The sequence below is a fragment of the Hibiscus syriacus genome, unplaced genomic scaffold (genome assembly GCF_006381635.1).
Source record: "Hibiscus syriacus cultivar Baekdansim isolate YM2019G1 unplaced genomic scaffold, ASM638163v2 tig00113124_pilon, whole genome shotgun sequence".
Classification (NCBI taxonomy): Eukaryota; Viridiplantae; Streptophyta; class Magnoliopsida; order Malvales; family Malvaceae; genus Hibiscus; species Hibiscus syriacus.
The window spans coordinates 633,431-657,592 of record NW_024063444.1 but is presented as its reverse complement, the minus strand read 5'-3'; the positions used below and the strand labels follow the sequence as shown (position 1 = coordinate 657,592).

The 24,162-nt window shown below is 33.5% G+C and overlaps 2 protein-coding genes across 2 annotated transcripts; both read right to left on the bottom strand.

Annotated features, from left to right (window-relative positions):
* Nucleotides 1–131: 131 nt before the first annotated feature.
* Nucleotides 132–7,227, bottom strand: LOC120185701 (actin-related protein 2/3 complex subunit 1A-like). The gene is made up of 14 exons (XM_039189854.1): nucleotides 7,033–7,227; nucleotides 6,559–6,644; nucleotides 5,646–5,722; nucleotides 5,340–5,434; nucleotides 4,691–4,776; nucleotides 3,813–3,886; nucleotides 3,686–3,728; nucleotides 2,373–2,454; nucleotides 1,927–2,015; nucleotides 1,730–1,815; nucleotides 1,590–1,653; nucleotides 783–889; nucleotides 542–597; nucleotides 132–426 (listed from the first exon to the last, which is right to left on the bottom strand). Exons 1-14 carry the CDS (start codon nucleotides 7,100–7,102, stop codon nucleotides 362–364), a joined length of 1,080 nt encoding a protein of 359 aa, XP_039045785.1. The 5' UTR covers nucleotides 7,103–7,227; the 3' UTR covers nucleotides 132–361.
* Nucleotides 7,228–8,508: 1,281 nt separating this feature from the next.
* LOC120185588 (probable serine/threonine-protein kinase PBL7) lies at nucleotides 8,509–11,139 on the bottom strand. The gene is made up of 6 exons (XM_039189764.1): nucleotides 10,819–11,139; nucleotides 10,048–10,286; nucleotides 9,645–9,780; nucleotides 9,226–9,484; nucleotides 8,992–9,124; nucleotides 8,509–8,838 (listed from the first exon to the last, which is right to left on the bottom strand). The coding sequence occupies exons 1-6, from the start codon at nucleotides 11,000–11,002 to the stop codon at nucleotides 8,620–8,622; spliced, it is 1,170 nt and encodes a 389-aa protein (XP_039045695.1). The 5' UTR covers nucleotides 11,003–11,139; the 3' UTR covers nucleotides 8,509–8,619.
* Between the last annotated feature and the right edge of the window lie 13,023 nt (nucleotides 11,140–24,162).

The window sequence follows — 24,162 nt, the reverse complement described above, 5'->3', positions numbered from 1 at the left end:
AGAAATTTAGAAGGTTAAAATAATGGAAAGTTGTAAAAAGTTAAGTTTTTGTTTTTCTTTTGGTACTGTAAAGTGTAGATTCTTGGACATGGATTTGTAGTAATTGGAATACAGTCCACAAACAAAAATTGTAGAAAAGCACGAACATAATATGCATTAGAGCTCTCAGCTAATATTCCGCTGCACTAAATCAAACATAAAAATAAACCTAATAATGTATTATAAGTTTCATTTTCTCCAAGATTACAGAATCACACACATATATATATATATGTATATATATACCACACGCTTCACTATTATTGTCATTCTGTTACCTGACCAAAAGTGAAAAAGAAGGAAAAAAATCACCAAGCACTTCTTACAGATACTCCCTAAGATCATGCTGGTTGTCCAGATCCCAAATTACCACTTTTCCGTCCATTCCTGAAATATTCGAATAGCGGAATAATGAGAAATGCGAGTCCAAAACCCCTCAACTGAGATTGATTCTAGTCCTGAAAGTTAGCAGTTTCTAAATAGAAAAAGCAGCGAAACTCACCTGACGTGCTGAAGCGCTTTGTTTTCGGACCTTTTTGTTTTAGGAGTTCAATACAACTGCAGTTTTAACAAGATAAAATGTACAACATTAAGCTTTATTCTTTAGGGGGGGGGGGAAAGGAACTTCTTTGCAACAATTATCCACTCTATATTCAGAACTAAGTGGTCAAATAAGCAGCCTAGGATTCTTTCAGAGAAAAACCATATCATATTCAATAACAACAAAATGGGCAGAGAACTACTTGATGCAGTTGTCATGAGCAGCTCCTTGAATCTTAGAAGGTTCAACCGTATCATTGCTCAATCCTTGCCTTGATTGACCGTATAACTTGCCAAATGCTTCAGAAATCTGGAAAGAAATGACAAAATGCAAAGTTCAACCCAACATTATTCATAAGGACCGTTAAATTACCAGTGAGTTTCAGACAGAAATGAAATCTATAAACAATTGACACCTCCATTCTCATAAAGCTATAAAAATGTTTCAAATAATGGAATCCAAACGTCTCTCCATGCTTTCCCTAACTATTACAAAACCACCCAACCATTTTCGCCATCATTTTCCACAACTTCTGTAACACCCTTCCCTTCCTTCCATGACTGAAGGAAATGAAAAGGTAAATTTAAAATGATTTGGCTCCAATCCAAGGCTTAAAACTTTTCCCCACATTCTTGGGAGGATAAGGCACCATTATGACAAAATGGTACTTGCAGTGAGCTTCTTTTCTTATTTTCAGTGCCAAGAAACAACAGTTCTGAAAAAAATAAGAATGAAAACAGCTATATTGGGGATTGAGGAATAACTAAAAGACATGGCTGGATATAAAAATTGTGACAGACGTAAATGCAGTGGTAAATAGTGTTCAAATGATATTAATTCATGCAGACTTCAAGAAATGCTGTCTGTCAAAAGATATTTTTATTCCGTATCAAGCATTGCACGATTCACTCAAGTGAGTAGACAACCTGCTGAGCTTACTACCCAAAAAGAGCCCATAAAAGCCGCACTTACAGAATCAGAATGGCTAATAGTCTTATGATACAAATACCTGAGAACCAGATTTTGGACCTGATGAAGATTCTTTCCTTTCACCTAAGAATCTGATAAAGCTCCTAGAAAACAAGACCAAAAACCTTATTGATATAATGAAGCAAGTAGAAAATTACAATGACAATGAATCTTATATACCATAATCCTGATTTATCTGCTGCAAAAACCATTGGATTGCAATCAAATCCCACACCTATGACCATTTTCTCAGAAACAAAGAGGACCTGATGGAAATTTATGATATTACATTAAAATCAAGATTAGAAATAATGTTTATGATTAAGCCCAAAATAGAGGGAAACAAAAGCAGTTAACTAGAGTGAACGCTGACCCACATCACGAAGTGGCAAATAACGGACTGCAACATTCTGGGCCAATGGAGAAGGACCAACATCATCAACAAAGTAAATCATAGAATTATGACCTGTAAATAGATAAATAGAGGTTAAGGAAACTTTTACAAGCAGCTCTAAGACACAAAACAAATGTTCCCCTAAAAAGGTAGCTGGGGGTGATTGATGAAGTATTAAAATTTAGGCACAACCAACGTAGTTTAGAGGTTTCATGCAATGGCTTCTATTGACCAACCAAAAATTAAATGTAAATTTGGATTACTTCCCAACAAAATTTCCCTAAACTAGAAACTAAACAAACAATTAACCAAGTCAAAATGCAAAATTGGTTGTTTAAGAGGATAAGGGGAGAAACATGGTTCTCTAAGTTAATACCATGCTACTAACTTTATCTTTGGAAATGAAAATTAGATAGAAATATTTCTTACCTACATAAGCCAAAGTATTTCCACTTGGTGACCAGTTCACCCCAAATGCCCATGACGATGACAGATCAAGCTGAAGTATTTGCTGTTGAGTAAGTGTCGAGGAAGAAAAAGAAAATGTTAGTTCTTCTTTGCATTGAAAAAAGGTTAATGAAACTGCAGAACCCTGAGATCAACTAAAGTAAAGGAATAAATAAGAATTTAGCAAGTCAATTAAGCAAATATAAAGTAGTCAATATAAATATTCATGGGTCCATCTGAGGCATGAACAATTTGGGTAATTAAATGATTCAATTCCACATTTCAAGAAACTCGCATACATAAAAAGAAAAACAATTCAGCATTCTTCCTTTATGTTAAACACTTGGACCAATTGATTAAACAAAATATAGAAGTTATCCTTCCATGCCTCTACTACTTTTGACGCAATGGAAATTATTAAGAATTAACTTCAACATGTCAATTAACCCATCAAATGAAAACAAATTGCAATTCCAACTTGTTCAGCCTTTTCAGGATATCAGTGTTCCGATAGTCTTTATAAAAACTACAATTTTTAAAACAAGAGGCACCTTAGGATACAACAATGTGTGGCTGTATAGCATAATTTAAGATTATATTTGTTGCTACTAATGAAAATTTTGACATCATACAGACTTTACCAAGATTCACTTGGTCACTAGATGAATGTTTTGCAACATTTTCCATTATTACAAGGTTTATAAAAATATCATTCCCTGGGTAAAGAGAAGGCCCACTAGAGCATACAGAATTAAAACCAAAAAAAAAAATCTATATGGCTGTACTGGCATAATGTTTCCTTTCTAATTGGAATTGGAATTTTGACAATTGAAAACCATAAAATAAGGCTGCTTTCCTAGGAAATTACCTTGTCATTCTGTAAACCAGTATATTATAAAACTGAAAAAATGTAAAATTCAGATCATTCATCAATAAGTGCTATCCAGTTTCAAGGTCGATACATGAAAAAAAAAAACAAATAGATTGCACATGGAATTGCGCCTCCTAATCACTGAGGCTCAACTGATTAAAGATGATTTTCCCTTTCGGCAATCAGCAGTTAATTGCACATTTTTCAATTTGGTGCATCACTAACATGGAAATAAGAAAAATTCTAGCCTATTACCCATATTCATCTTTCAAGATTTTATTAGGTTAAATTATTGGTAGAGTTTACAACAACAGTGGACATGGAAATATACGATTAATAAATAAAAGTCGCAACACCACTTTTTTCCTCCATATCAAATGCAACCATTAAATATTTACTGCTAAAGTGGGGGCATGAATGGTACCTCTCCAAACTTTGGATCTGAAGAAGAGCCTGTTTTTGATTCCCTGGGAAATTTAAAAAGGAAAAATTATGCCAATGTGCCCCAAACAGTAATAATGCTAGCCTCCAGACAACAGTGTTTGACATACCTTGTATCAACACCTTTGATAAATGTAGAAAATACTCGGCATTTACCATCTGTGGATGTTGTAGCAAGTAGAATCTGTACCAAAAAGAATTTCAAAATGGACAATAAGACTTGCTGTTCTCTTCCAAAATATACATCATATACCAGTTAATGAAACAGAATATAAGAGATGAATTCAAAAGCATCTAAAGCAAATTTTCCAAATGGAATAGGTATGACGCTATGATGTTCTGCAGGTGAAGACAAACACAACTCTCAAAATATGACAACTAGCATGTCCATTTTTCACTTAAAAGGTTTCCCCAAAATATGTTTATGCTCACCCATTTATAGCTATAGTCTGATGTAGAGTATCCTACTTATAAATATATAAGAAAACATGTACACATACATAATTAACCGAGATTTATTAATCTGCTAGAAAGAGATAGTTTTGGGAATTGAGATGGGGCTTTTTAACCATTGAAAATTAAGCTAATGTGCTCATGTCAAACTGTGAGATTTCAAGGAAAAAGAGGTTTTCTCTTAATTTTCTTATTCAGAACAAGAAAAACACAACCTGTTAAAATAAGATGTGTGTTACACACTAGAGTCCTACTAGGTTTCTTTTCTTCCTAAACTATTATTTACTAAATGCGTATCTCAGCTGCTTTCTACACAAACATCTTTAACTTTTCTAAATTCTACTCCCTTAATTCTTTTTTCTCAATGTAATACAGTCAAACTATACCCCCTAATACATGAAGATGGATGAATCCTATCATAAGACAACTTTCCACATCATAGAATAAAGTTAAATAAAAAGGCGACCATATAACTACACTAAGAATTGTAAAAAAAAAAACTTATCCAAAATGCAGTGAAGTGGGAAACACGCACATTATTAGGATGCCAAGAAACACCTGTGACAGAGGAATTATGTTTTTTCCTGATTACTTTGCTTACCCACCTACAAACAGCAAAGCAGACGAGAATATAGCATCAATTGTAGATAAAAAAAATGAGCAGAAAAGAGATCGTCACGATGTTTGGAATTCACCCGCAGATGGAAAGGATCTACAGTTGCCAGTGGTATTCCTAAAACAGACCTCAACGTCATAAGAACATGGACATATAAGAATTATCAAAATAGGAGCACAAAAACAAGTGCTGTTGACTTCGTAAGGAATTTTTTTCTTATCAAATAATCCAGCTGATATTCTGAAGTCCTAGTCCACAACATAATTTATATTTCCATAAGTCAAATGTTATTTTATTTTTTCTATAAAAAAATGTTATTTTATTTTATAAGCTTAAGCAGAATCATCAGTGAATAAGCTGCTAGAACAGTGAATCCTGAAGTAATATGCATGTGCCAAATTGTAGAACAACGGTGCCATGCTTTGTTATTAGTAACTGTGGGAAAGAAGAAAAAAACCCGAATAAATAGACCCAAGAAAGTTCCAATCTGTGTATTAAGGTAATTTATTGCACAGTACAAAGAAGTGAAGAATACCCAATAATGTCAGGCGAAATTATGTTTATGTACCTTTGGGGCTCCACTGAACACAAAGTGCAGCACGATTGAGCCTAAGAATGACAAGAGTTGGTACCCACTCTGGTCCTTCTTGGTTCCAAACAAATCTTCAAATGGGATCACAAATCTCAGAAGACAAAGAACACAATAACAGTGCTATAGAGAAATGAAAAAAAAAAAGACAATCGCGACGATCATGTAGGCACTGTTTACATGTGTTTGTCAAGGCACACAGAAAGAGAAAGAGGATGGTCCAAGCTCCAAAATTTTCATTTGCACATGTTTGTGTGTGTGTTTTAAAAAAAGATAATTACTCACGAATTCCGATCATGAGATACAGAAACAATTCTGTTTGACGTCCCGCTCCAGTCTATCCCAGAAACAAGTTGATCATGCTGTGGAAAGACATAAGAAACATCACACTGATAAAAAGAAAACATAGAAAAGCAAAACTTAACAAAGAAATAAATCATTATTCATGAATGTAGTCACTTCAACACCTAGATAAATTTTGATTTTCTAAGAAAATTCAGCAACCAAACATGAAGGTAGATAGAATTTCCTTTCAAATGAACAAAGAAGACTGAACAAGCTTATTTTCTTCAATATGAAGAGAGTGGATTCTTTGTAAGATTTTAGACTGTTGAGCTTCTCATGGTTTAGTATGGTTCTCAACAGGAAAGCTTTAGTTTAAAGTGTTTCCATTTTAACTTAGTGTTCCTTGTCTACTAACTTGTTCAAGGCATATCCAACAATTCTAGCATAGGCATATGTCAAGAATTCAAAAGTATTATTGAATATCAATACAATTTAGGGTTCCTAATCCTGGTTTTCATGCACTGAATATTTCGCTTTCAGTTAAAGGCAAAAGTGGTATAAACGTGGGCTGATAACATACCATAAGTTGAAATCCAAATCTAAATCAGTCTGCCATGCTGCAGCAGTACTTCTATTTACTTAGTAAGAAGTACTCAGATTTCAGACAAGAACCGGCATATCATCTTGTCTTTTCCTTTTCAAAAAGTATTTTTTTTCTTCACCCAAAAGTGGTTTCAGCCTAGGTTCTAGCCATATTCAATGTGAAATTTAAGAGGTGTCACAAAAGTACCACGTAACATAATTACAAAATGAAATTTCAAAGAACTTCCAGAGATGAGTTCAGACATACTGCATATATAATTGGAGTAAATCATATCTTAGTGGTTTATAAGAAATTTTTTGAATAAAGTACCTTCTGAAGAACATGAAGTTTCTCCCACTTGTCTTGCAGCAATTTGTAAATGTGAACCTCATTATTATTTGGGCAAAATGCTATCACTGCAGGCAGGAAAAACACAAATTAAATATGTAGAAAAATAATTCACAGAAAACATAATATAGAGCAATTTAGAATAATAAGGACCAAATCTTTAGTTCTAAAACATGTATTAATATAAGCTTCAAAAGAAAAAAAAGGGATCCATGTAGGATGAGAAACTAAAATGTAAAGAAACAGTAAAATCGAACCATTAATTTCATTTTGTAGTTCAATTTTACATTTTCATGACAAATATAACATCACACCAATCTTAAACGCAAAAAATGAATTTATTTTCTTTTTATGTCCTACACGTTCACGGCAACCAAACAAAACATAAAGATGAAGAGACGGAACGGAATTTCGAAATTCAAAAGAAAGAAAGAAAAAAAAAGCATTAGAAGGTACTGGATTGATCGGGACTCCAAGCATGGCAAGTGATGCACTGAACGAACTGGTGAACGGCGACAGCCGCCATTTTTTAGCAGCTGAAAATTCGAAATATTGAGATGAGAATGCGACGGAGAGAGATCTCTGGAGAAGAGAAAGAACTGTGAAGCGATCTCAACATATGTTCAACGTCTCCGTTATCAAACGGTCAAATCATGAAGGATACCCTTATTTCAAAAAAAAAAAAAATCATGAAGGATACCCATAGCTTCGGGTTCAATCACATCGGGTTTGTGTTTTTTTTTATGTTGGTAATTTTTTAAGGGTAAATTACGAGTTTAGTACCTAAATTATCAGTTTTAATCCGTTTTAATAACTAAACTTTTAATTTTATCAAAACCATACTTAAAATTTAATTTTTATTTCATTTTAATACCCTTGATCAAAATTTAATGTAAAGTTTTGAAAACAATTGAGAGTTTAGGTACTAAAACAATTGATAGTTTAGGTATTAAACGTATTAAATTTTTAACAGTGGAGCACTAAAATGAAATAAAAACTAAATATTATATATGATTTTGAAAAAATTAAAAGTTTAAGTATTAAAACGTATCAAAACTGAAAGTTTAGATAATAAATGTATAATTTATCTTTTTTTAATGTCAAATTCACCTCTAAAGTTTGAATATCCTATTAAAGTAAAATATAAGGCAAACTACGCATTTAATATTTAAACTATCATTTTTTTCCGTTTTAATACATAAACTTTCAATTTTTTTAAAATCATACCTAGTGTTTAGTTATTATTTCATTTTAGTACCCCCACTATTAAAAACTTAACGTGTTTAGTACATAAACTATCAATTTTGGTCCGTTTTAATAATTAAACTTTTAATTTTAAAAAAAATAATGTTAAATTTTGAATTGGTGTACTAAAATGAAATAAAAACTAAACTTTAGGTATGATTTTGAAAAAAAATAAAAGTTTATGTACTAAAACGGACCAAAATTAATAATTTAGATACTAAACACATAATTTACCTTAAAATATATTTATCTATTAAAATCTTGATCTGCTATGGTATGCAAACATTTATAACTTTTGAGTTAAAAATATTTTCTACGTATCAAGATATACATGCATATCAAGATTGGACTTGTACTTTTCATGTTATATGCATTGCGTGTTAAATTGGGGTCTTGAAGTACTAGTGGTTCATCGGCGTACGAATGATAGTTTCCACATTTTATCTTTTGGTGGTGTATTTGTTATGTGATTTTCATATTCTGAATAGATGAAAATCTCATATTCCAATGATCGTTTCCTATTTACTTAACCAACCCCAGCAAATTATTGTTCTTGTTACCTCTTAACTTCAATTGATTAGTAATATTGTTGATCAAACAAATAGTAGACATCTTTGGTAGGGGCTATCTACCCACATGGGCAAATAATATTCTAGCAATCTAGACCTTTTCATCCCTGAGCAGTTGTCTGAGCTACAACTCTAAGTTCAGCTAAGGGCATTGGCATTTTGGTTTTGATTATTCTAGATAAACCTACTTGGCGGAATGGATTGAGGAAACTTTGCAGTAATGGAAGCTTCAGCTAATACCGACCTTGGCCGCTGAGCGGTGAGTTTTCACCAGTGGAACCAGTGACTGCACAACATCTGCTATCAATGGTCTATAGTCAGCTTCTGGTTGCACACACATTGCACTGATGGCTGCAACCTGAATAACTTCTTTCATCGAGTATTGACCTTCCAGTGCCGGATCCATTATCCCGACAGCCTTTTCCCTATCTGTTAACTGTGGTAAAGCCTGCACCACGAACAGGAGACAAAAACTTGAAGAATAGCAACCGACACAGATGCAAGGATTTACTAGTAAAAGACATAACTAGAAGAGAAAAAAGATGAAACAATTACGAGTTTGAACAGGATTTAGATCAAGAAAAAAGGAAATGAAACTCACCCATGATACAAGAACAGCTTCCCCAGGAGGTCTCTTCAAATCAACCGGTACTCGGCCTGTAAGCAACTCCAAAAGAACAACACCATAACTATACACATCCGATTTCGTAGTTAGATGTCCAGTTAAAGCATATCTGCACATCGTGGCAACCAAACGCAACGTCAAATGGGGCAGTTATAATTTGATAACAAAACTGTGTAAGTATTAACTTAGCAATTGTTTGTTATTTCATACTCAGGAGCAACATATCCCTGGGTGCCCAATACTCGAGTTGAAACATGTCCACCAGCTTTGTCTGGTCCAAGCTTGGCTAATCCAAAATCAGAAACTTTGGCATGAAATTTTTTGTCCAAAAGGATGTTACTGCTCTTAAGATCTCTGTGAATCACAGGAGGGCTAACATGTTCATGTAGATATTCCAATCCCTTAGCAGCTTCCAGAGCTATTCTCAACCGGGTTTCCCAGTCCAGTTTTAAGTTTATATTGTTAGAACCTGCAGCATGAAACCAGTAAATCAGTTGCTATGAATACCGTTCTCCTACATCAATCCCTGGTTCAATATTCTAGATGATAAGTTTTGGTTCGAATAAAAAAGCTCAATTACAGCTTATGCACATCAAAATTTTATTAAGCAAAGGTTACTGCTTACTTACCACTAATGGGATACAGATGTTCCTGCAGACCACCATTCGCCATAAACTCGTAAACAAGCAATTTACGACTACTATCTGAGCAATAACCAATCAAAGCCAGCAAATATGGAGAACGTAGCCGTCTCAGAAGCTCCACCTACAATCAGGTAGGATCATTCAGTCAAATATAAACTCACCCCAAAAATTACATCCCTAATCTAAACTAAACCAGAAGTAAAAGGAAAGTTAATGCAAAGGAGATCACATCTTTGTCAACTCTTATTATACATTTTTTTCCAGCAGAAATGTAAAGAATGAGGTAAACAGAATCATGTATCGATGATTGGTTAGCATGTGCATGGCACATTTGAAATACAGATCAGAATCTTGGAAAAGAGAAATAAGAATGATATTCATAGTGGACCTCCATTTCAAATTCTTCTTCCCCCTGCTTTCCTTCCTGATCCATTAACTTGACAGCAACTTTCCTGCCATTACCAAGCACTCCCCTGTATACAGACCCGAATCCACCATGGCCAACCACATTAGACTTGCTGAAACCACCAGTAGCTGAATGTAACTGCTTAAAAGTAAAGACGTGAAGCCCGTCATCCATAGCGACTTCAAGATCGGCATTGCAAGCTTTGTCCTTAGAATCAAGTCCTTCAGTGACAAAAGCCCAAAAGTTACATAAAAGGCAACAATTAAAGCAACAATTTTAACTCTTTTGATGGTTACTTATTCAGGATCCTAGAAAATTTCAAATTCTTATATATTTTAGATATTTTCTATTGATAATATGTTTTTGTCCCTAAAATTTTATAAGTTCACCACTAAAATTTTATAAGTTCGCTACCAGAATTGTGGCTGTCATATAGCAGTAATCGTATAGTCGAAACTGTTATTTCACAATAGCAATACCCACAATCGCACACTCTATTGCGCAATCGCAATAAACATGACGCATCCGAAAATGCGACCCAAACGCAATTTAAATCCTTTTTCCCTTACTTCAGACTATCATAATCTCAGGTACCCAGACACCCAAAATAACTATTGTCAAAAGCACTTTAAAATAAAACTATTGTCAAAAACGTAAAATCAACTTACCATATCATAAGAAACTGAACAAGATGAATCAAATATAGAAAACATATTATGCAGCCATGGGATCAGCGAGAAAAGAAACACTTACTAGTAGATTGAGATTTGGAGCGCTTAGAGAGGACCTTGTTACGAATATAACAATAGTAACTAAAAGCCACTAAAAGCGAAGCAACAGCCACTGAAGCAAGCACTATAATGACTACCAATGCAATGCTTTCTTGTCTCCTGTAATACGAATATGAATACTCATGCTCTTCCCCTCCTTTCTCCATTTTTAGTTTCTCCTTCGGAACCCTAGCTTGCCACCGACTTTTAGACAAATGCCGATTTTGTTTGAGCTTGGAGAGTCTCCTTCCTCTCGCCTTTCTTCAAACTGTGTCAGACTCAGTGAGTTTACTGTTGTCTTCTTCTCTAACTGGCGCGCACGCAAAGATACTTTACTCTTTAGTGCTTTGTTTTCTTGGAATTTGCACATCGTGCCTCGACTTAATAATAGTTTTCAATTATAGGTCAGTTTTGTATATCATAATTTAATTTAGGGTTTTGTCGTAAAATGAATTACAGAATTAGTTTTCTTCGAAATTTAGTGTTTATTTCACGTAATTCGTTTTTTAGAAAATATTTTTTCGTGTTTGTTTTAAGTAATTCTTTTTTCGAAAAATGTTTTTCAGTGTTTAGTTGGAGGAAAACTAATTGGTCAATGTAAAACATTTTTATGATCAACAGAATTTCCTTTTTGTTTTCTGGAAAAATGAATTACGGTCTGATTTTCCGTAAGTCATTTTCTGAATTTTTCAATTCAAAGAATAAATACTCAAAATAATTTTATTTTATGAATTTAATATTAATAAAATATTTTAATATCATTTTAATCAAAATATTAATTATTAAAATATTTAAAATATATTTATTAATATTTCTAATAATATAATATTATTTTTTTAATATTATAATAAAATAATCAATTATATTATAATAATATAAGTTATTATATTTTTATTTTAATAATATATAATAAATTATTTATATATTTAATAATGAATAATATTATTTAATATTAATATAATAATCTAATAATATTTTAATAAATATATTTAAAATATACTAATTAATATTTTTAAAATATAATATAATACTATTACTTTAATAAATAAATAATATAATTTATAATATTTTTATTTCAATAAAATATATCAATATTAATATTTTTATTAATAAAATTATAAAATTATATTTAATAATAAATAAATTATTTTAATATTTTAAAAATAATAATATTAAGCTTTATGATAAATAATATTATTTATTGTATTTAATATTTGTAATAAATAATTTTGAAAAAACTCATCAACTAGTGGAAAAAATGTTTAAACAACATCTTCTAAACATCGTAAACGTTTTCCAAATATTTTTCAGAAAAATATAATTCATTTTACGAAAAACATTTTCCGGAAAACGTTTTCCAGAAATATAATTCATTTTTCAAAATTCAAATTTCAGTAATTCATTTTCCAGAAAACCAATTACAGCCAAATAAACAAACTCTTAAGGTTAATTTGATATGATTTTCAACTTAAAATATTATCATGTTCAAATTAAAAAAATTATATAAATTTATAATATGTTAAATTATAACTGAAAATTGTTTACCTACAAAGTTACACTCTTGATAAAATTTTCAACTTCAACTTATTTTTATCATTTTTTTTACCTTATATTAATGAGTTTTATTTTAAAAAATTTCATCAAATTATATCACATCTACATTTACAAATTTATTTGTCTTTGTTGTAGATTTAACCCTTGAATTATATGTATTGTCCTTCGTTAGTACTTATTTTTTTCCGACCCACTTTAATATTTAAATTATTATTTCATCATGTTCACTCTAAACAATTTTTAAAAAAAGTCGATGCATATAAAAGGAGGTGAGTAAAATCTAACTTGAATAAAAAATTAATTTTGAGGTAATTGAATTGATTTATTTAAATATTTTTGTTTTTCAAATAAACTTTGTGACTGAAACTTAATTTTTTTATGGAAAATTTTATAAATAATAAACTTTGTGACAGAAACAAGAAAACATGAAATGTAAGAGGGTGCTGACTGGAATAAGAAAACAAAGTAAGGCCTAAGGAATTAATTAAAAGATAAAATTGCAGAGCGGGACAAAAACATTCCATTACCCGATGCCTAAAAATTGCTGTATTTGTCCTTCAAGACAGACAGTCTACTCCGTACTAATATCATTTCAAATTCAATGAGATGGAAAGAGATGAAACGACTGAATTGCCCTTCCTTTCTACCTACAAAATTGACACTTTGTTCCACCAAATCCTGTGTCCTGTCGTGCGGTTTGGATTTTTCACATCATCAAATCTCACAACGGGGATATGGACGTTGTGATAGGCCTTTTAGGGAAATAATGTAAAAATATTCAAAAATAATTTAAAATTATTTTTTTTAAAATAGAATTTACAATAACGGTAAAGATATAACTTAATTTAGATTTTGAGTAACTCGTTGTGTGATGAGTATATTAGGTGATGATTTTTTTAATATATTAATAATGTATATATATTTCATAGGTATAATTGTTCGAATTTAAAAAAATTAGGAAGAATTATATTTGTTATCATTGAAACTATTTAATAAGTTTAATATTTTAGTTTTTTGAATAATAATTGATTTGTTGAAAAAGATATAATCACATAGTAAGTGTTGCAAAATATACGTAAACATGAATCGTGACACCAAGCATGTGGATACTTTAACTTTTATCACTTAATTGAAGTAAATTTAAAACATTTATTTAAGTATTTAAAGAGGCCAATAAAAAGAATATTTCATATCGATTAGATGTTAAACTTTTTAATTATTAAGATATAATTTTTTAATCTTTTTATTGAGTAATTAGAATTAATTTTTTTATTTCATATATATTCATTTGTAATTGATTTAATAGAGATAATTACCTTGTTTTAGTATTTTTTTAACATTTTTCTTTGTATGATCTTTTATGTGCTTTTCGATGGTTAGTTTTTTGTATTAATAATTATAGAAAAATATACTTATCATACATTTAGTTTACGACTGTAATTGTAAATTTTCATTATAATTTAGATAATTTTATAATTTTAATAAAATCAGTGAATTCTATCTTACTAAAAAAATACATATATATTGTTGCAATCTCACTCGATTTTTATTTGTGTTAAGATATTATTGTTGGGGAAAACGAGTTATTTCTCACACGAACGTAGTTTTAAAATTGACCTAAAATGTCAAGATTAAAACCACCAAAGGTTGCACAACGGATAAACCTGTCAAACTATTGAATATTGAAACACAATGGAAAAGAACCGAATAAAAACAATAAAGGATAGAACACACCAAATTTACGAGGTTCGACGAGAATATCATCTACTCCTCGGGCACCACATCGGACGATAACTTCACTATATCGCCAATATTACAACAAATGGAATTCTTTAGAATTCCCAAAGTGGGAATGAAGAATACAAGAGGAAGAGAGAACTTTTTTTTGAGATGATTTCTAATGGAAATACTTAGGCCTATTTATAGTTGAGTTTTAAGAACAATATGTTCAAAGTTTTGCCACCTACCAAATAATTTTCCAATGTGTACAAGTTAGCCACCAAATATGAAATTCACATGTTCAAAGTTTGGCCACCAACCAAGATAAAATTTCCAATAAGTTGGCCATCAACCAAGATGAAATTTCCAACTTGTCAACTTAATTTCTAGACAAATCTAACAAATCTCCACCTTGGCTTGAAATTACCAAGCCTACTCAACTTCTTCAACTCCTAAAATTTGTAGTGCCTCTAATTGCGCTCACAAGCGCCACACACCCGAAGGTGTTCATACTTTCAGGATGTTAATCAAGTTCAAGCAATGATTTAACTTGATTACTGTTACCACCTTGGTCATCATATCTGCATGATTTTCTGATGTCGTAATTTTCTGAAGTAGAATCTTTCCTTCTTCAAAGATCTCCTGCACAAAGTGATACCTCACGTCGATATGCTTAGTCCTTGAATGGTAGACTTGATTTTTCGTTAAGTGAATAGAGCTCTGACTGCCACAATAAAGACTAATGTGACTTTGAACAACTCCCAAGTCTTCCATCAACCCGTTAAGCCAAATTGCTTCCTTTACAGCCTTTGAAACTGCCATATATTATGCCTCTGTAGTAGACAAGGCCACCGTAGATTGCAATGTAGACTTCCAACTTATTGGGCTTTAGCAAGAGTAAACAAATACCAGTAGTTGATCGACGCTTATCCAAATCACCAGCATAATAGGAATCAACATATCCAACCACACACTGACAAAGTGTTTCATCCTGTTCAAAAAATAAACCAACATCCACGGTTTGTTGGAGATACCGTAGAATTCATTTCACAGCTTGCCAATGTCATTCTCCAAGATCATGCATGTACCTGCTCACAACTCTAACTGCTTGTGAAATGTCAGGACGTGTGCACACCATTGCATACATCAAGCTCCCAACTGCATTAGCATATGGAACTTTTGCCATATACACTCGTTCTTCGTTAGTTTTAGGAGATAATTGAGAACTAAGTTTCAAATGAGAAGCCAATGGGATACTTACATGTTTGGTATTTTCATTCATGCCAAAACATATACTACTTCTGTGTTAAACAAAGCTTCACTCTCTGTCTATCTCTGCTTATCTCCATACCAAGAATCTTCTTGGCCTCACCTAGATCTTTCATCTCAAACTCTTGATTCAACTGAGCCTTTAATTTGTCTATCTCAATTTGACTCTTCGAAGCGATCAACATATCATCAATGTACAAGAGAAGATAAATGAAAGATCCATCTTTGAGCTTTTGCAAATACACACAATGATCATATTTGCTTCTTGTATACTTTTGCCTCCTCATAAAGCTATCAAATCGCTTGTACCACTGCCTCGGAGATTACTTCAATCCATATAGCGATTTGTTCAGCTTACAAACCCATTTCTCACAACCACCATCTTTGTATCCTTCTGGCTGAGTCATATAGATCTCCTCTTCTAAATCACCGTGCAAGAAAACCGCCTTTACATCAAGTTGAGCTAGCTCCAAATCCAACTGTGCTATCATGGCCAACAATATTCTAATGGAGAAATGCTTCACAACAGGGGAAAATACTTCATTATAGTCGATTCCCTCCTTTTGAGCGTAGCCTTTAGCTACCAACCGTGCCTTGTAGCGAACATCTTTCTTGCTATGAGATCCATCTTTCTTTACAAATACCCACTTGCATCCAATGGCTCTTTTACCTTTCGGTAATTGTGCCAGTTACTAAGTGTTATTCTTTTGGAGAGATTGCATTTCTTCATCCATGGAACTTTTCCACTTATCAATTTCCAAGCTTTGTATTGTTTCTTGGTAAGTGATAGGGATATCATCATCAACAACTGGAAGAGCATAGGCCACCATATCAACAAATCGAGCAAGTCTACGAATTTCTCTCATTGGCCTTGTAACTGCAAGTGGTTCTGGTGTCTCCAATGTTTCTTGGGTTTGAACATCTTCATTTTCTGATTCTTCTATTGGAGTTGAAGAATCAGCTGCATCAACTTCTGGGATCATCGTCTGCTAAAACTCCACATGTTTTGGAGTATGCTCCACCTGCTGCGGAGTACTACTTCTCTGGACAGCTTCACTTGTTACCTTCTTTACTAGGGCAGATTCATCATAGGTAACATCTCTGCTACAAATTATCTTCTTGGTGTCTAAACACCAAAGGCGGAATCGCTTCACTCCATGGGTGATTCCCATAAAGAGAGCCTTCTTTGCTCTCGGATCAAGCTTGGATTCCTTCACATGATAATAAGCAGTGGATCCAAATACATGTAAGGAATCATAATCAGTAGCAGGTTTTCCAGACCATACCTCCAATGATGTTTTTCCTCCTATCGCTGATGACGGTAGACGATTGATGAGATGGCCAGCATATGTCACAGCCTCAGCCTAAAATATCTTGCCTAACCCAGCATTAGACAACATACATCGAACTTTCTCTAATAGTGTTCGATTCATACGCTCTGTCACCCCATTCTGTTGTGGTGTATGTCTAACAGTGAAGTGTCGAACAATACCATACTCATGGCAAACGTCAAAGAATCGGTCACTTTTATATTCCCCTCCATTGTCCGTCCTAAGACATTTGATCTTTCTACCAGTTTGGTTCTCGATCATATTTTTCCATTTCAGGAAAATTTGAAGCACTTCATCTTTAGACTTCATCGGATACACCCAAACTCTTCTGGAAAAGTCATCTACAAAAGTTACAAAATAATGGTTTCCTCCCAAAGACGATGTCTTTGAAAGACCCCATACATCTGAGTGAATATAATCTACAATACCTTTTGTATTATGTATAATGGTGCCAAACTTCACTCTCTTCTGCTTTCCTATAACACAATGCTCGCAAAAGTTCAATTTGCAAGCCTTTACACCTTTCAACAATCCTTTCTTTGCCAGAATTTGCAAGGATTTCTCTCCAGCAATGTCCCAACTGCATATGCCACAACTGGGTTACGTCCAAATCATCACCTCCGGAAGCTGCTGCAACTGCTCCAATAATTGTACTACCTTGGTAGTAATACAAATTATTTTTCCTAATGCCCTTCATCATCACAAGTGCGCCATATGTGACTTTTAAAACTCCATCTCTCATAGTGACTACTGAGCCTTTGGATTCCAAGGCTCCCAACGAGATGAGATTTTTCTTCAAACTGGGCACGTATCAGACATCTGTCAGAATTCTGGTTTATCCATCTTGATTCTTCAATCGAATTGAACCTATCCCAACAGTTTTACAGGCATTGTCATTGCCCATATAAACAACTCCTGCATTTAGTTCCACTAAATTGGATAACCACTCCCGATTAGGGGACATATGATAGGTGCAATCTGAATCTAATATCCACTCATCGGAATTGAATGTTCTTGATGAAGCAACCAATGATATGTCAGAGTCATGTGAATCATGCTCTGCAACACATGTATCTGGAGCAGCTTTTCCTTTCTTCTTCAGCTTCGGACAATCTTTCTTCAAATGGCCTTTCTCATGAAAAAAGACACATTCATCTTTTCTCAGTCTGGACTTCGACTTTGATCTCCCTCTCCACTTTGGCTTTTGACTTTTTGAGTGACCTCTTGCCACCATGGCCTCCGCTGCTTCGTACTTGCTCTCCTTCTTGGTTTTCTTCCTGAGTTCATAACTATACAAAGCAGCAGTTATATCTTTAAGGGTATCATTATCCTTACCATGAAGTAACGTTGTCTCAAGGTGCTCAAATTCATCTGGAAGAGATGACAACAACATCAAATCCAAATCTTCATCTTTGAAGGTTTTATCCATGCCCAATAAGTCTTCCACTAGCTCATTGAATGCAGTGATGTGTTCATTCATACTGGTGCCTGGTTGATAATCAAATCTGAACAATCTTTTCTTCATGTGATGACGATTCTGAGAGCTTTTCTTCAGGAATTTTTCCTCTAAAACTTTCCACATCTTATTTGCAGAAGTCTCGTTCTTGTAGCCATACTTCTGCTCCCTGGAAAGACAAGTTCGAATCGTGCTGCACGCCAAACGATTGATTGTTCCTCATTCTTTCTCCTCCATATATTCGGGCTTTTCTTCCTCAATGGCGATGTCTAGACCTTGTTGGAATAAAGCGTCTAACACATCGCCTTGCCACATGCCAAAATGACCGGATCCATCAAACAACTGCACCGAGAAATTTGCATTTGACATCACCCTCCTCACCGGTCCAGATGAAGAGCTTGATGTCTCAACTGATCCATATTTTGGCATTTTAATTCTAACGAAAAATATTCAATATCACGAACTGTATCTTTTCAACAACGGAACCACCAGGATAACCTCAACCGAAGCTCTGATGCCAATTGTTGGGGAAAACGGGTTATTTCCCACACGAATGTAGTTTTAAAATTGACATAAAATGTCAAGATTAAAACCACCAAATGTTGCACAGCGGATAAACCTGTCAAACTATTGAATATTGAAACACAATGAAAAAGAACCGAATAAAAACAATAAAGGAGAGAACACACCAAATTTACGAGGTTCGACGAGAATATCGTCTACTCCTCGGGCACCACACCGGATGATAACTTCACTATATCGTCAATATTACAACAAATTGAATTCTTTAGAATTCCCAAAGTAGGAGAATGAAGAATACAAGAGGAAGAGAGAACTTGTTTTTGGGATGATTTCTAATGGAAATACTTAGGCCTATTTATAGTTGAGTTTTAAGAACAATATGTTCAAAGTTTGGCCACTTACCAAAGAATTTTCCAATGTGTACAAGTTAGCCACCAAATATGAAATTCACATGTTCAAAGTTTGGCCACCAACCAAGATGAAATTTCCAATAAATTGGCCACCAACTAATATGAAATTTCCAACTTGTCAACTTAATTTCTAGACAAATCTAACAATTATATAATATGTTTTTTGAATAATGTCGATTAAGATTTATGGATTGATTTTTTTTATTTTCATGTTTCTTCTCTGGAAGACACTAAAATTATCAGTAGCTTTTCTCGAATTTGTCAAAGTTATTAGTTGGTTACGATTTTGATATCATAACAAACATCTCCTATTATCATAACATGCGATGATTTGATTCAAATTTTATACCAAGTGAAAGACGATTTTGTTGTTATTGTAACGTCTGATTTATTTCTCAAATAAAAATCGATGAACAAAACTCTGAAATAAGTATAAAAAAAGATTTTGAAATTTTATGGATCATTTCGTCAAAATAAATTTTAAAAAAGTGAAAATTTAATTTAGTCTGAAAACTTAAAATCAAACCAAATTATCGTAAACAAATCGAATTTTCTAAAAATATAAACTGAACCGATGTCGATCATAATTACTGAGATAAAGCAATTTTGAGCAATTGAACTTGGGCTTTTCAACAATTATCGTCGGTTTCAACAAATAAGAATCCCCCATCGATGAGCTGAATAGAGATGATCAATAAATTAGATAAATAATTAAAAAAATTAATTTCAAGATAGACACTTAATTGAACATGAACCTGAACCTTACACTTATATTATGTTTTTAAAAATAATAAAGCATAAATATCAATATTATTAATAATTTGGTTAAATTTTTTTTAAATTTTAGTGTATTATTTTTCGAGTTGCTCGCGAGCTTTTCGAGTCGAGTATCAAGTAATTCACTTTGACTCTTTAAGAACTCAAGTCACGTTCAAATTCTAGTTGAGTTCTTCGATTCAAGTATTAACAAAAACTTTTACCAAATTAAACTTGAATAACTTTTATTTGTCTCGTCTCGTTTTTATTGCCCTAATTTGTAAGTACTAACACTTAACTCTAGGGTTATTTGATATTTCCATTTTTATCATTTTATTTATTTATTTTGAAATAATATAAAATAATTATAAGGGTAGTATATTTTTATAATATAAATTAATTATTGATTACATACATACCATATAAACATTAATGTCAAATTTAAGATTTTTAAAAAAAAAACTAATACTTACTCCAACTAGTTAGGTATACACTGTCTAAGGCTTTAAATACCCAGAGCCCAACTAAGGTAACGCACTCTTCAATGCTTAATAGGCTTAACAAATTCAAACCCAACTCGTGCCACAAATAACAACTTCAAGAAATTGAAAAAACTAGGACTGAAATCAAACTGAAACAAGCAAACTCTATCAACGAGATTGATTCAAGTGGTAAACAGCTTGATATCACTTAAGTAATGTCTCAGGTCCGAATCTTTATATTTGAAAAAAATTTCTACTGAAAGATTCATTCACCAAAACCAAATGTACGATCCGAGTCGGTCCAAATTAATCGAGACGAAACACTGGAAACAAAAACAAGCAGACTTTAATAACCAAACCAAAATCAGATTTCCTCTCTAATATGTGATCCGGTTAAAAATTGATCTCATAATTATAAAACATTATTTTGTTAAACTTCGATTATTAAAGATTATAAAATGACCACTTAACTATTTATATATTTTAAAATTCATTTTTTCTTAAAAAATTTAACTTTTTTATACATAGCATTGTGCCATTGTCGATAATTAACGAATTAATACAATAGCAATAATTTTTAAATTATTTGAGTTCTCTCTCTCTCTCTCTCTCTATATATATATATATATAGCGTTTGGTTGATAATTAATTAAGCTATTCTACGTCATGTCGTAGGGTAAGTTTTGGACATTTATACGGCTATTTTTCCGGTATATCATCGGTGATCGGTATTATTATTGATCTAACACCGGTCAGACTATATTTTCCGATTTAACACCCTTAGCAGAAAAACGCGCCCCCTGTACCGCGTTATATGCTGATTTGGCGCCACGTGGGTATAACGCCTCCTGATCCGCGCTATACGCCATGTAGGGGTATAGCGCGGATCAGGGGCCGCGCTATACGCCGAAATTATATTTAACGCGGTCCTTGATCCACGCTATATCTTTTATCTGAATAATTACATATAGCGCGGTGCAGGTACCGCGCCTTATATGCTTATAAATACACTCCTTCGGCTCACATCTCCTCACATCTCTCATCTCTTATAAATTAATACAACAATTCCGTCAACGAGTAATAATTCTCGCAATCTTCTCAAATTTGATTTAGAAGTTCGTGCGATTTTTCGTTATAAGATAATTTTGTTATAATTTTTTAATTATACTTATTGTTTATTATCATTAGTTGAAAAAATATTATACTAATTATTTTTAATTAATTTTTATGTTTGTAAAATTGAAAAGCGGGAGCATACGTCGAAATAGTTTTGCGGTGCAGGTAATAATATAAAATTATATTATTTAAATTATTTACGTTGATGTGTAAAAAATTTATTGTGTTATATTTTCGTTCATATATAATTTATTTAATCAGGTTTGTTTAAGTTATTTTTTTGCAGATATAATATTACCGCACTTTTAAACTCAAAGAATGGCGTGACTTTCAGCTATTGTTTACTATGATGGTGAAATTCGAGAAGATGAAACCGGCGTTGTTTTCGTATCAAATGAGCGTGTTAAAATATCATTCAAGAGAAACATAACTCTTGAGGAGCTAATAACGAAGATTTCGAGGAAGATTTATGTTGGAAGTAACAGAAGAATGTCGTCATTGCAGTACAGATTTCTAACATCATTGTTTCCATTAACTTATACAGCGATCGAACTTTCGAACAATGATGATGTTCAAATGGTGGTTGAAGCTCAAAGTAATTCTTCAGACGTCGCTATTGAGATGTATGCATATTTTGTTCAAGTGCGTGCTGTTCGGGGTCAATCTTTAAGCTCACACTATGGGATGGCTGAACAAGTTGATCAAGTTGACAGCCCGACTACAATAATGTGTAATGATTTTAATGTCATAATGGGGAGACATTCATCTGCAAATTTCTTTGACCATATGGAGATGCTATCGACGTAATCATATGTGCAGTTTCCATTTGACACGATGGCTTTAAGCTCAAGGGGGAGGCATTCGACTGTGAGCTTTTTCGATCTCAATGTCGATATGCCTTCCAGTTCAAGGGGAAGGCGTGCAAGTAGTAGGCTCTTCGACCTAAATGTGGAGAGCATGGAGGAACCATCATCTCCACCAGAAGAACCGCTTCGTGAGCCTGGTGCGTATGATGCTGAGACTGGACTATTCATTCACCCAGAATCACCGCAATTCAACTCTGATGATGATGAAGTTCCAGGAAATGTGGCACAAATTGACCCTCCTGCACACATGTATGAAGCTGATTATGGTGTAATGTACGGGCCAGAATTTGCGGATATGCCTCATCTTGGTGACTATGGATATTACTCATCAATAAATAATGGTGAGTTATCTTTAGGCATGGAGTTTTCAAGCAAAGAAGAAGCGATGATGGTTATCAAAAATTACAATATCCGTAATTCTGTTCAGTCCAGAGTCAACCGATCGACCACCGAAAAATATGTATGCTACTGTGCTCGACGCGAAAACGGATGCAATTGGATGGTTCGCGTATCGAAAATGAAGAGGAAAAACAACATATGGGAACTAACAGTATACAAAGGTCCTCACACATGTTGTGCTGGAGGGGTCAACCAAGATCATCCGAACTTGGACTCTGAAGTGATATGCCAAGCCTTCATGCCCATGGTAAAAGCAAGCTCTCATATAGCTGTTGTAGTGTTGATTTCAGCTATACAATCACAGTATGGGTACACCGTCTCCTATAAAAAAGCTTGGTTGGCAAAACAAAATGCCATTGTCAAACTTCATGGCGAATGTGATGCATCTTACAACGAACTTCCAGGTTGGTTTAGGCTGGTGCGGACGTTGAATCCTGGGATAATTGTGGACTTCGAAACCTCCTATGCATACCATAATGATCAAGTTCTTCGTGATCGATGCCAATTCTACCGGGTTTTTTGGAGTTACCCACAGTGCGTTAATGCTGCCAAATATTGCAAGCTTGTGGTCCAGATCGACGGGACTTTCTTGTATGGAAAATACAAGCAAGTTTTATTATTGGCAGTTGTCCAAGATGACAATCGCAACATTCTTCCAGTTGCTTTTGCTCTTGTCGAAGGAGAAGATACAGATTCTTGGGCTTTTTTTCTCTGAAATTTACGTGCACATGTTATCACGAGGGAAAAAATTTGTGTCATTTCAGATCGCGGAGCTGGGATCAAAGTAGCAATGGAGTCTTTGGGTCCAATGTGACAACCACCCTTTTTCCAACATAGGTATTGTCTCCGACACATTGCTACGAACTATCATAAAAGGTACAAGAAGAATGATGAGCGTCAATTAATTGTGCGCATGGGTAAGTGAAAGCAAGTTAGTAAGTTATACATTTTTTTATCATTTTAATTTTGTAAAGAAAGCAAGTTAGTAAGTTATACATTTTTTGAACTAGTTACAAACTACTTCCTCGAACGTTAGAATCAATGCTTCAAGATTTGCGGGCGAAGAACGATGAATGATACGATTACATCAGCTCATCGATAAAGAAATGTGGACGAGCGCATATGATGGTGGATATCGATATGGACACATGACGACCAACTTGGCTGAGGCAATTAATTCAACCTTAAAGGGTGCACGTCACTTACCTGTAGCGGCTTTGGTAAAAACTATATATTTTCGTTTAGGGGCGCTTTTTGCGAAGCTCGGGGGACAAGCTCAAACCTAGATGCAAGGCGATCATGTCTATCACCCTAGATTAGTTGCAGATCTACAAAAAAAATTGCTGCATCAAATGGAATGTCTGTAACAAGCTTCTCTAGAAGGCATGAAATGTTTCGTGTCACAGAGTTACCCTGACCTCTTCAAGGGATTGAAGCTGTGTCGTTA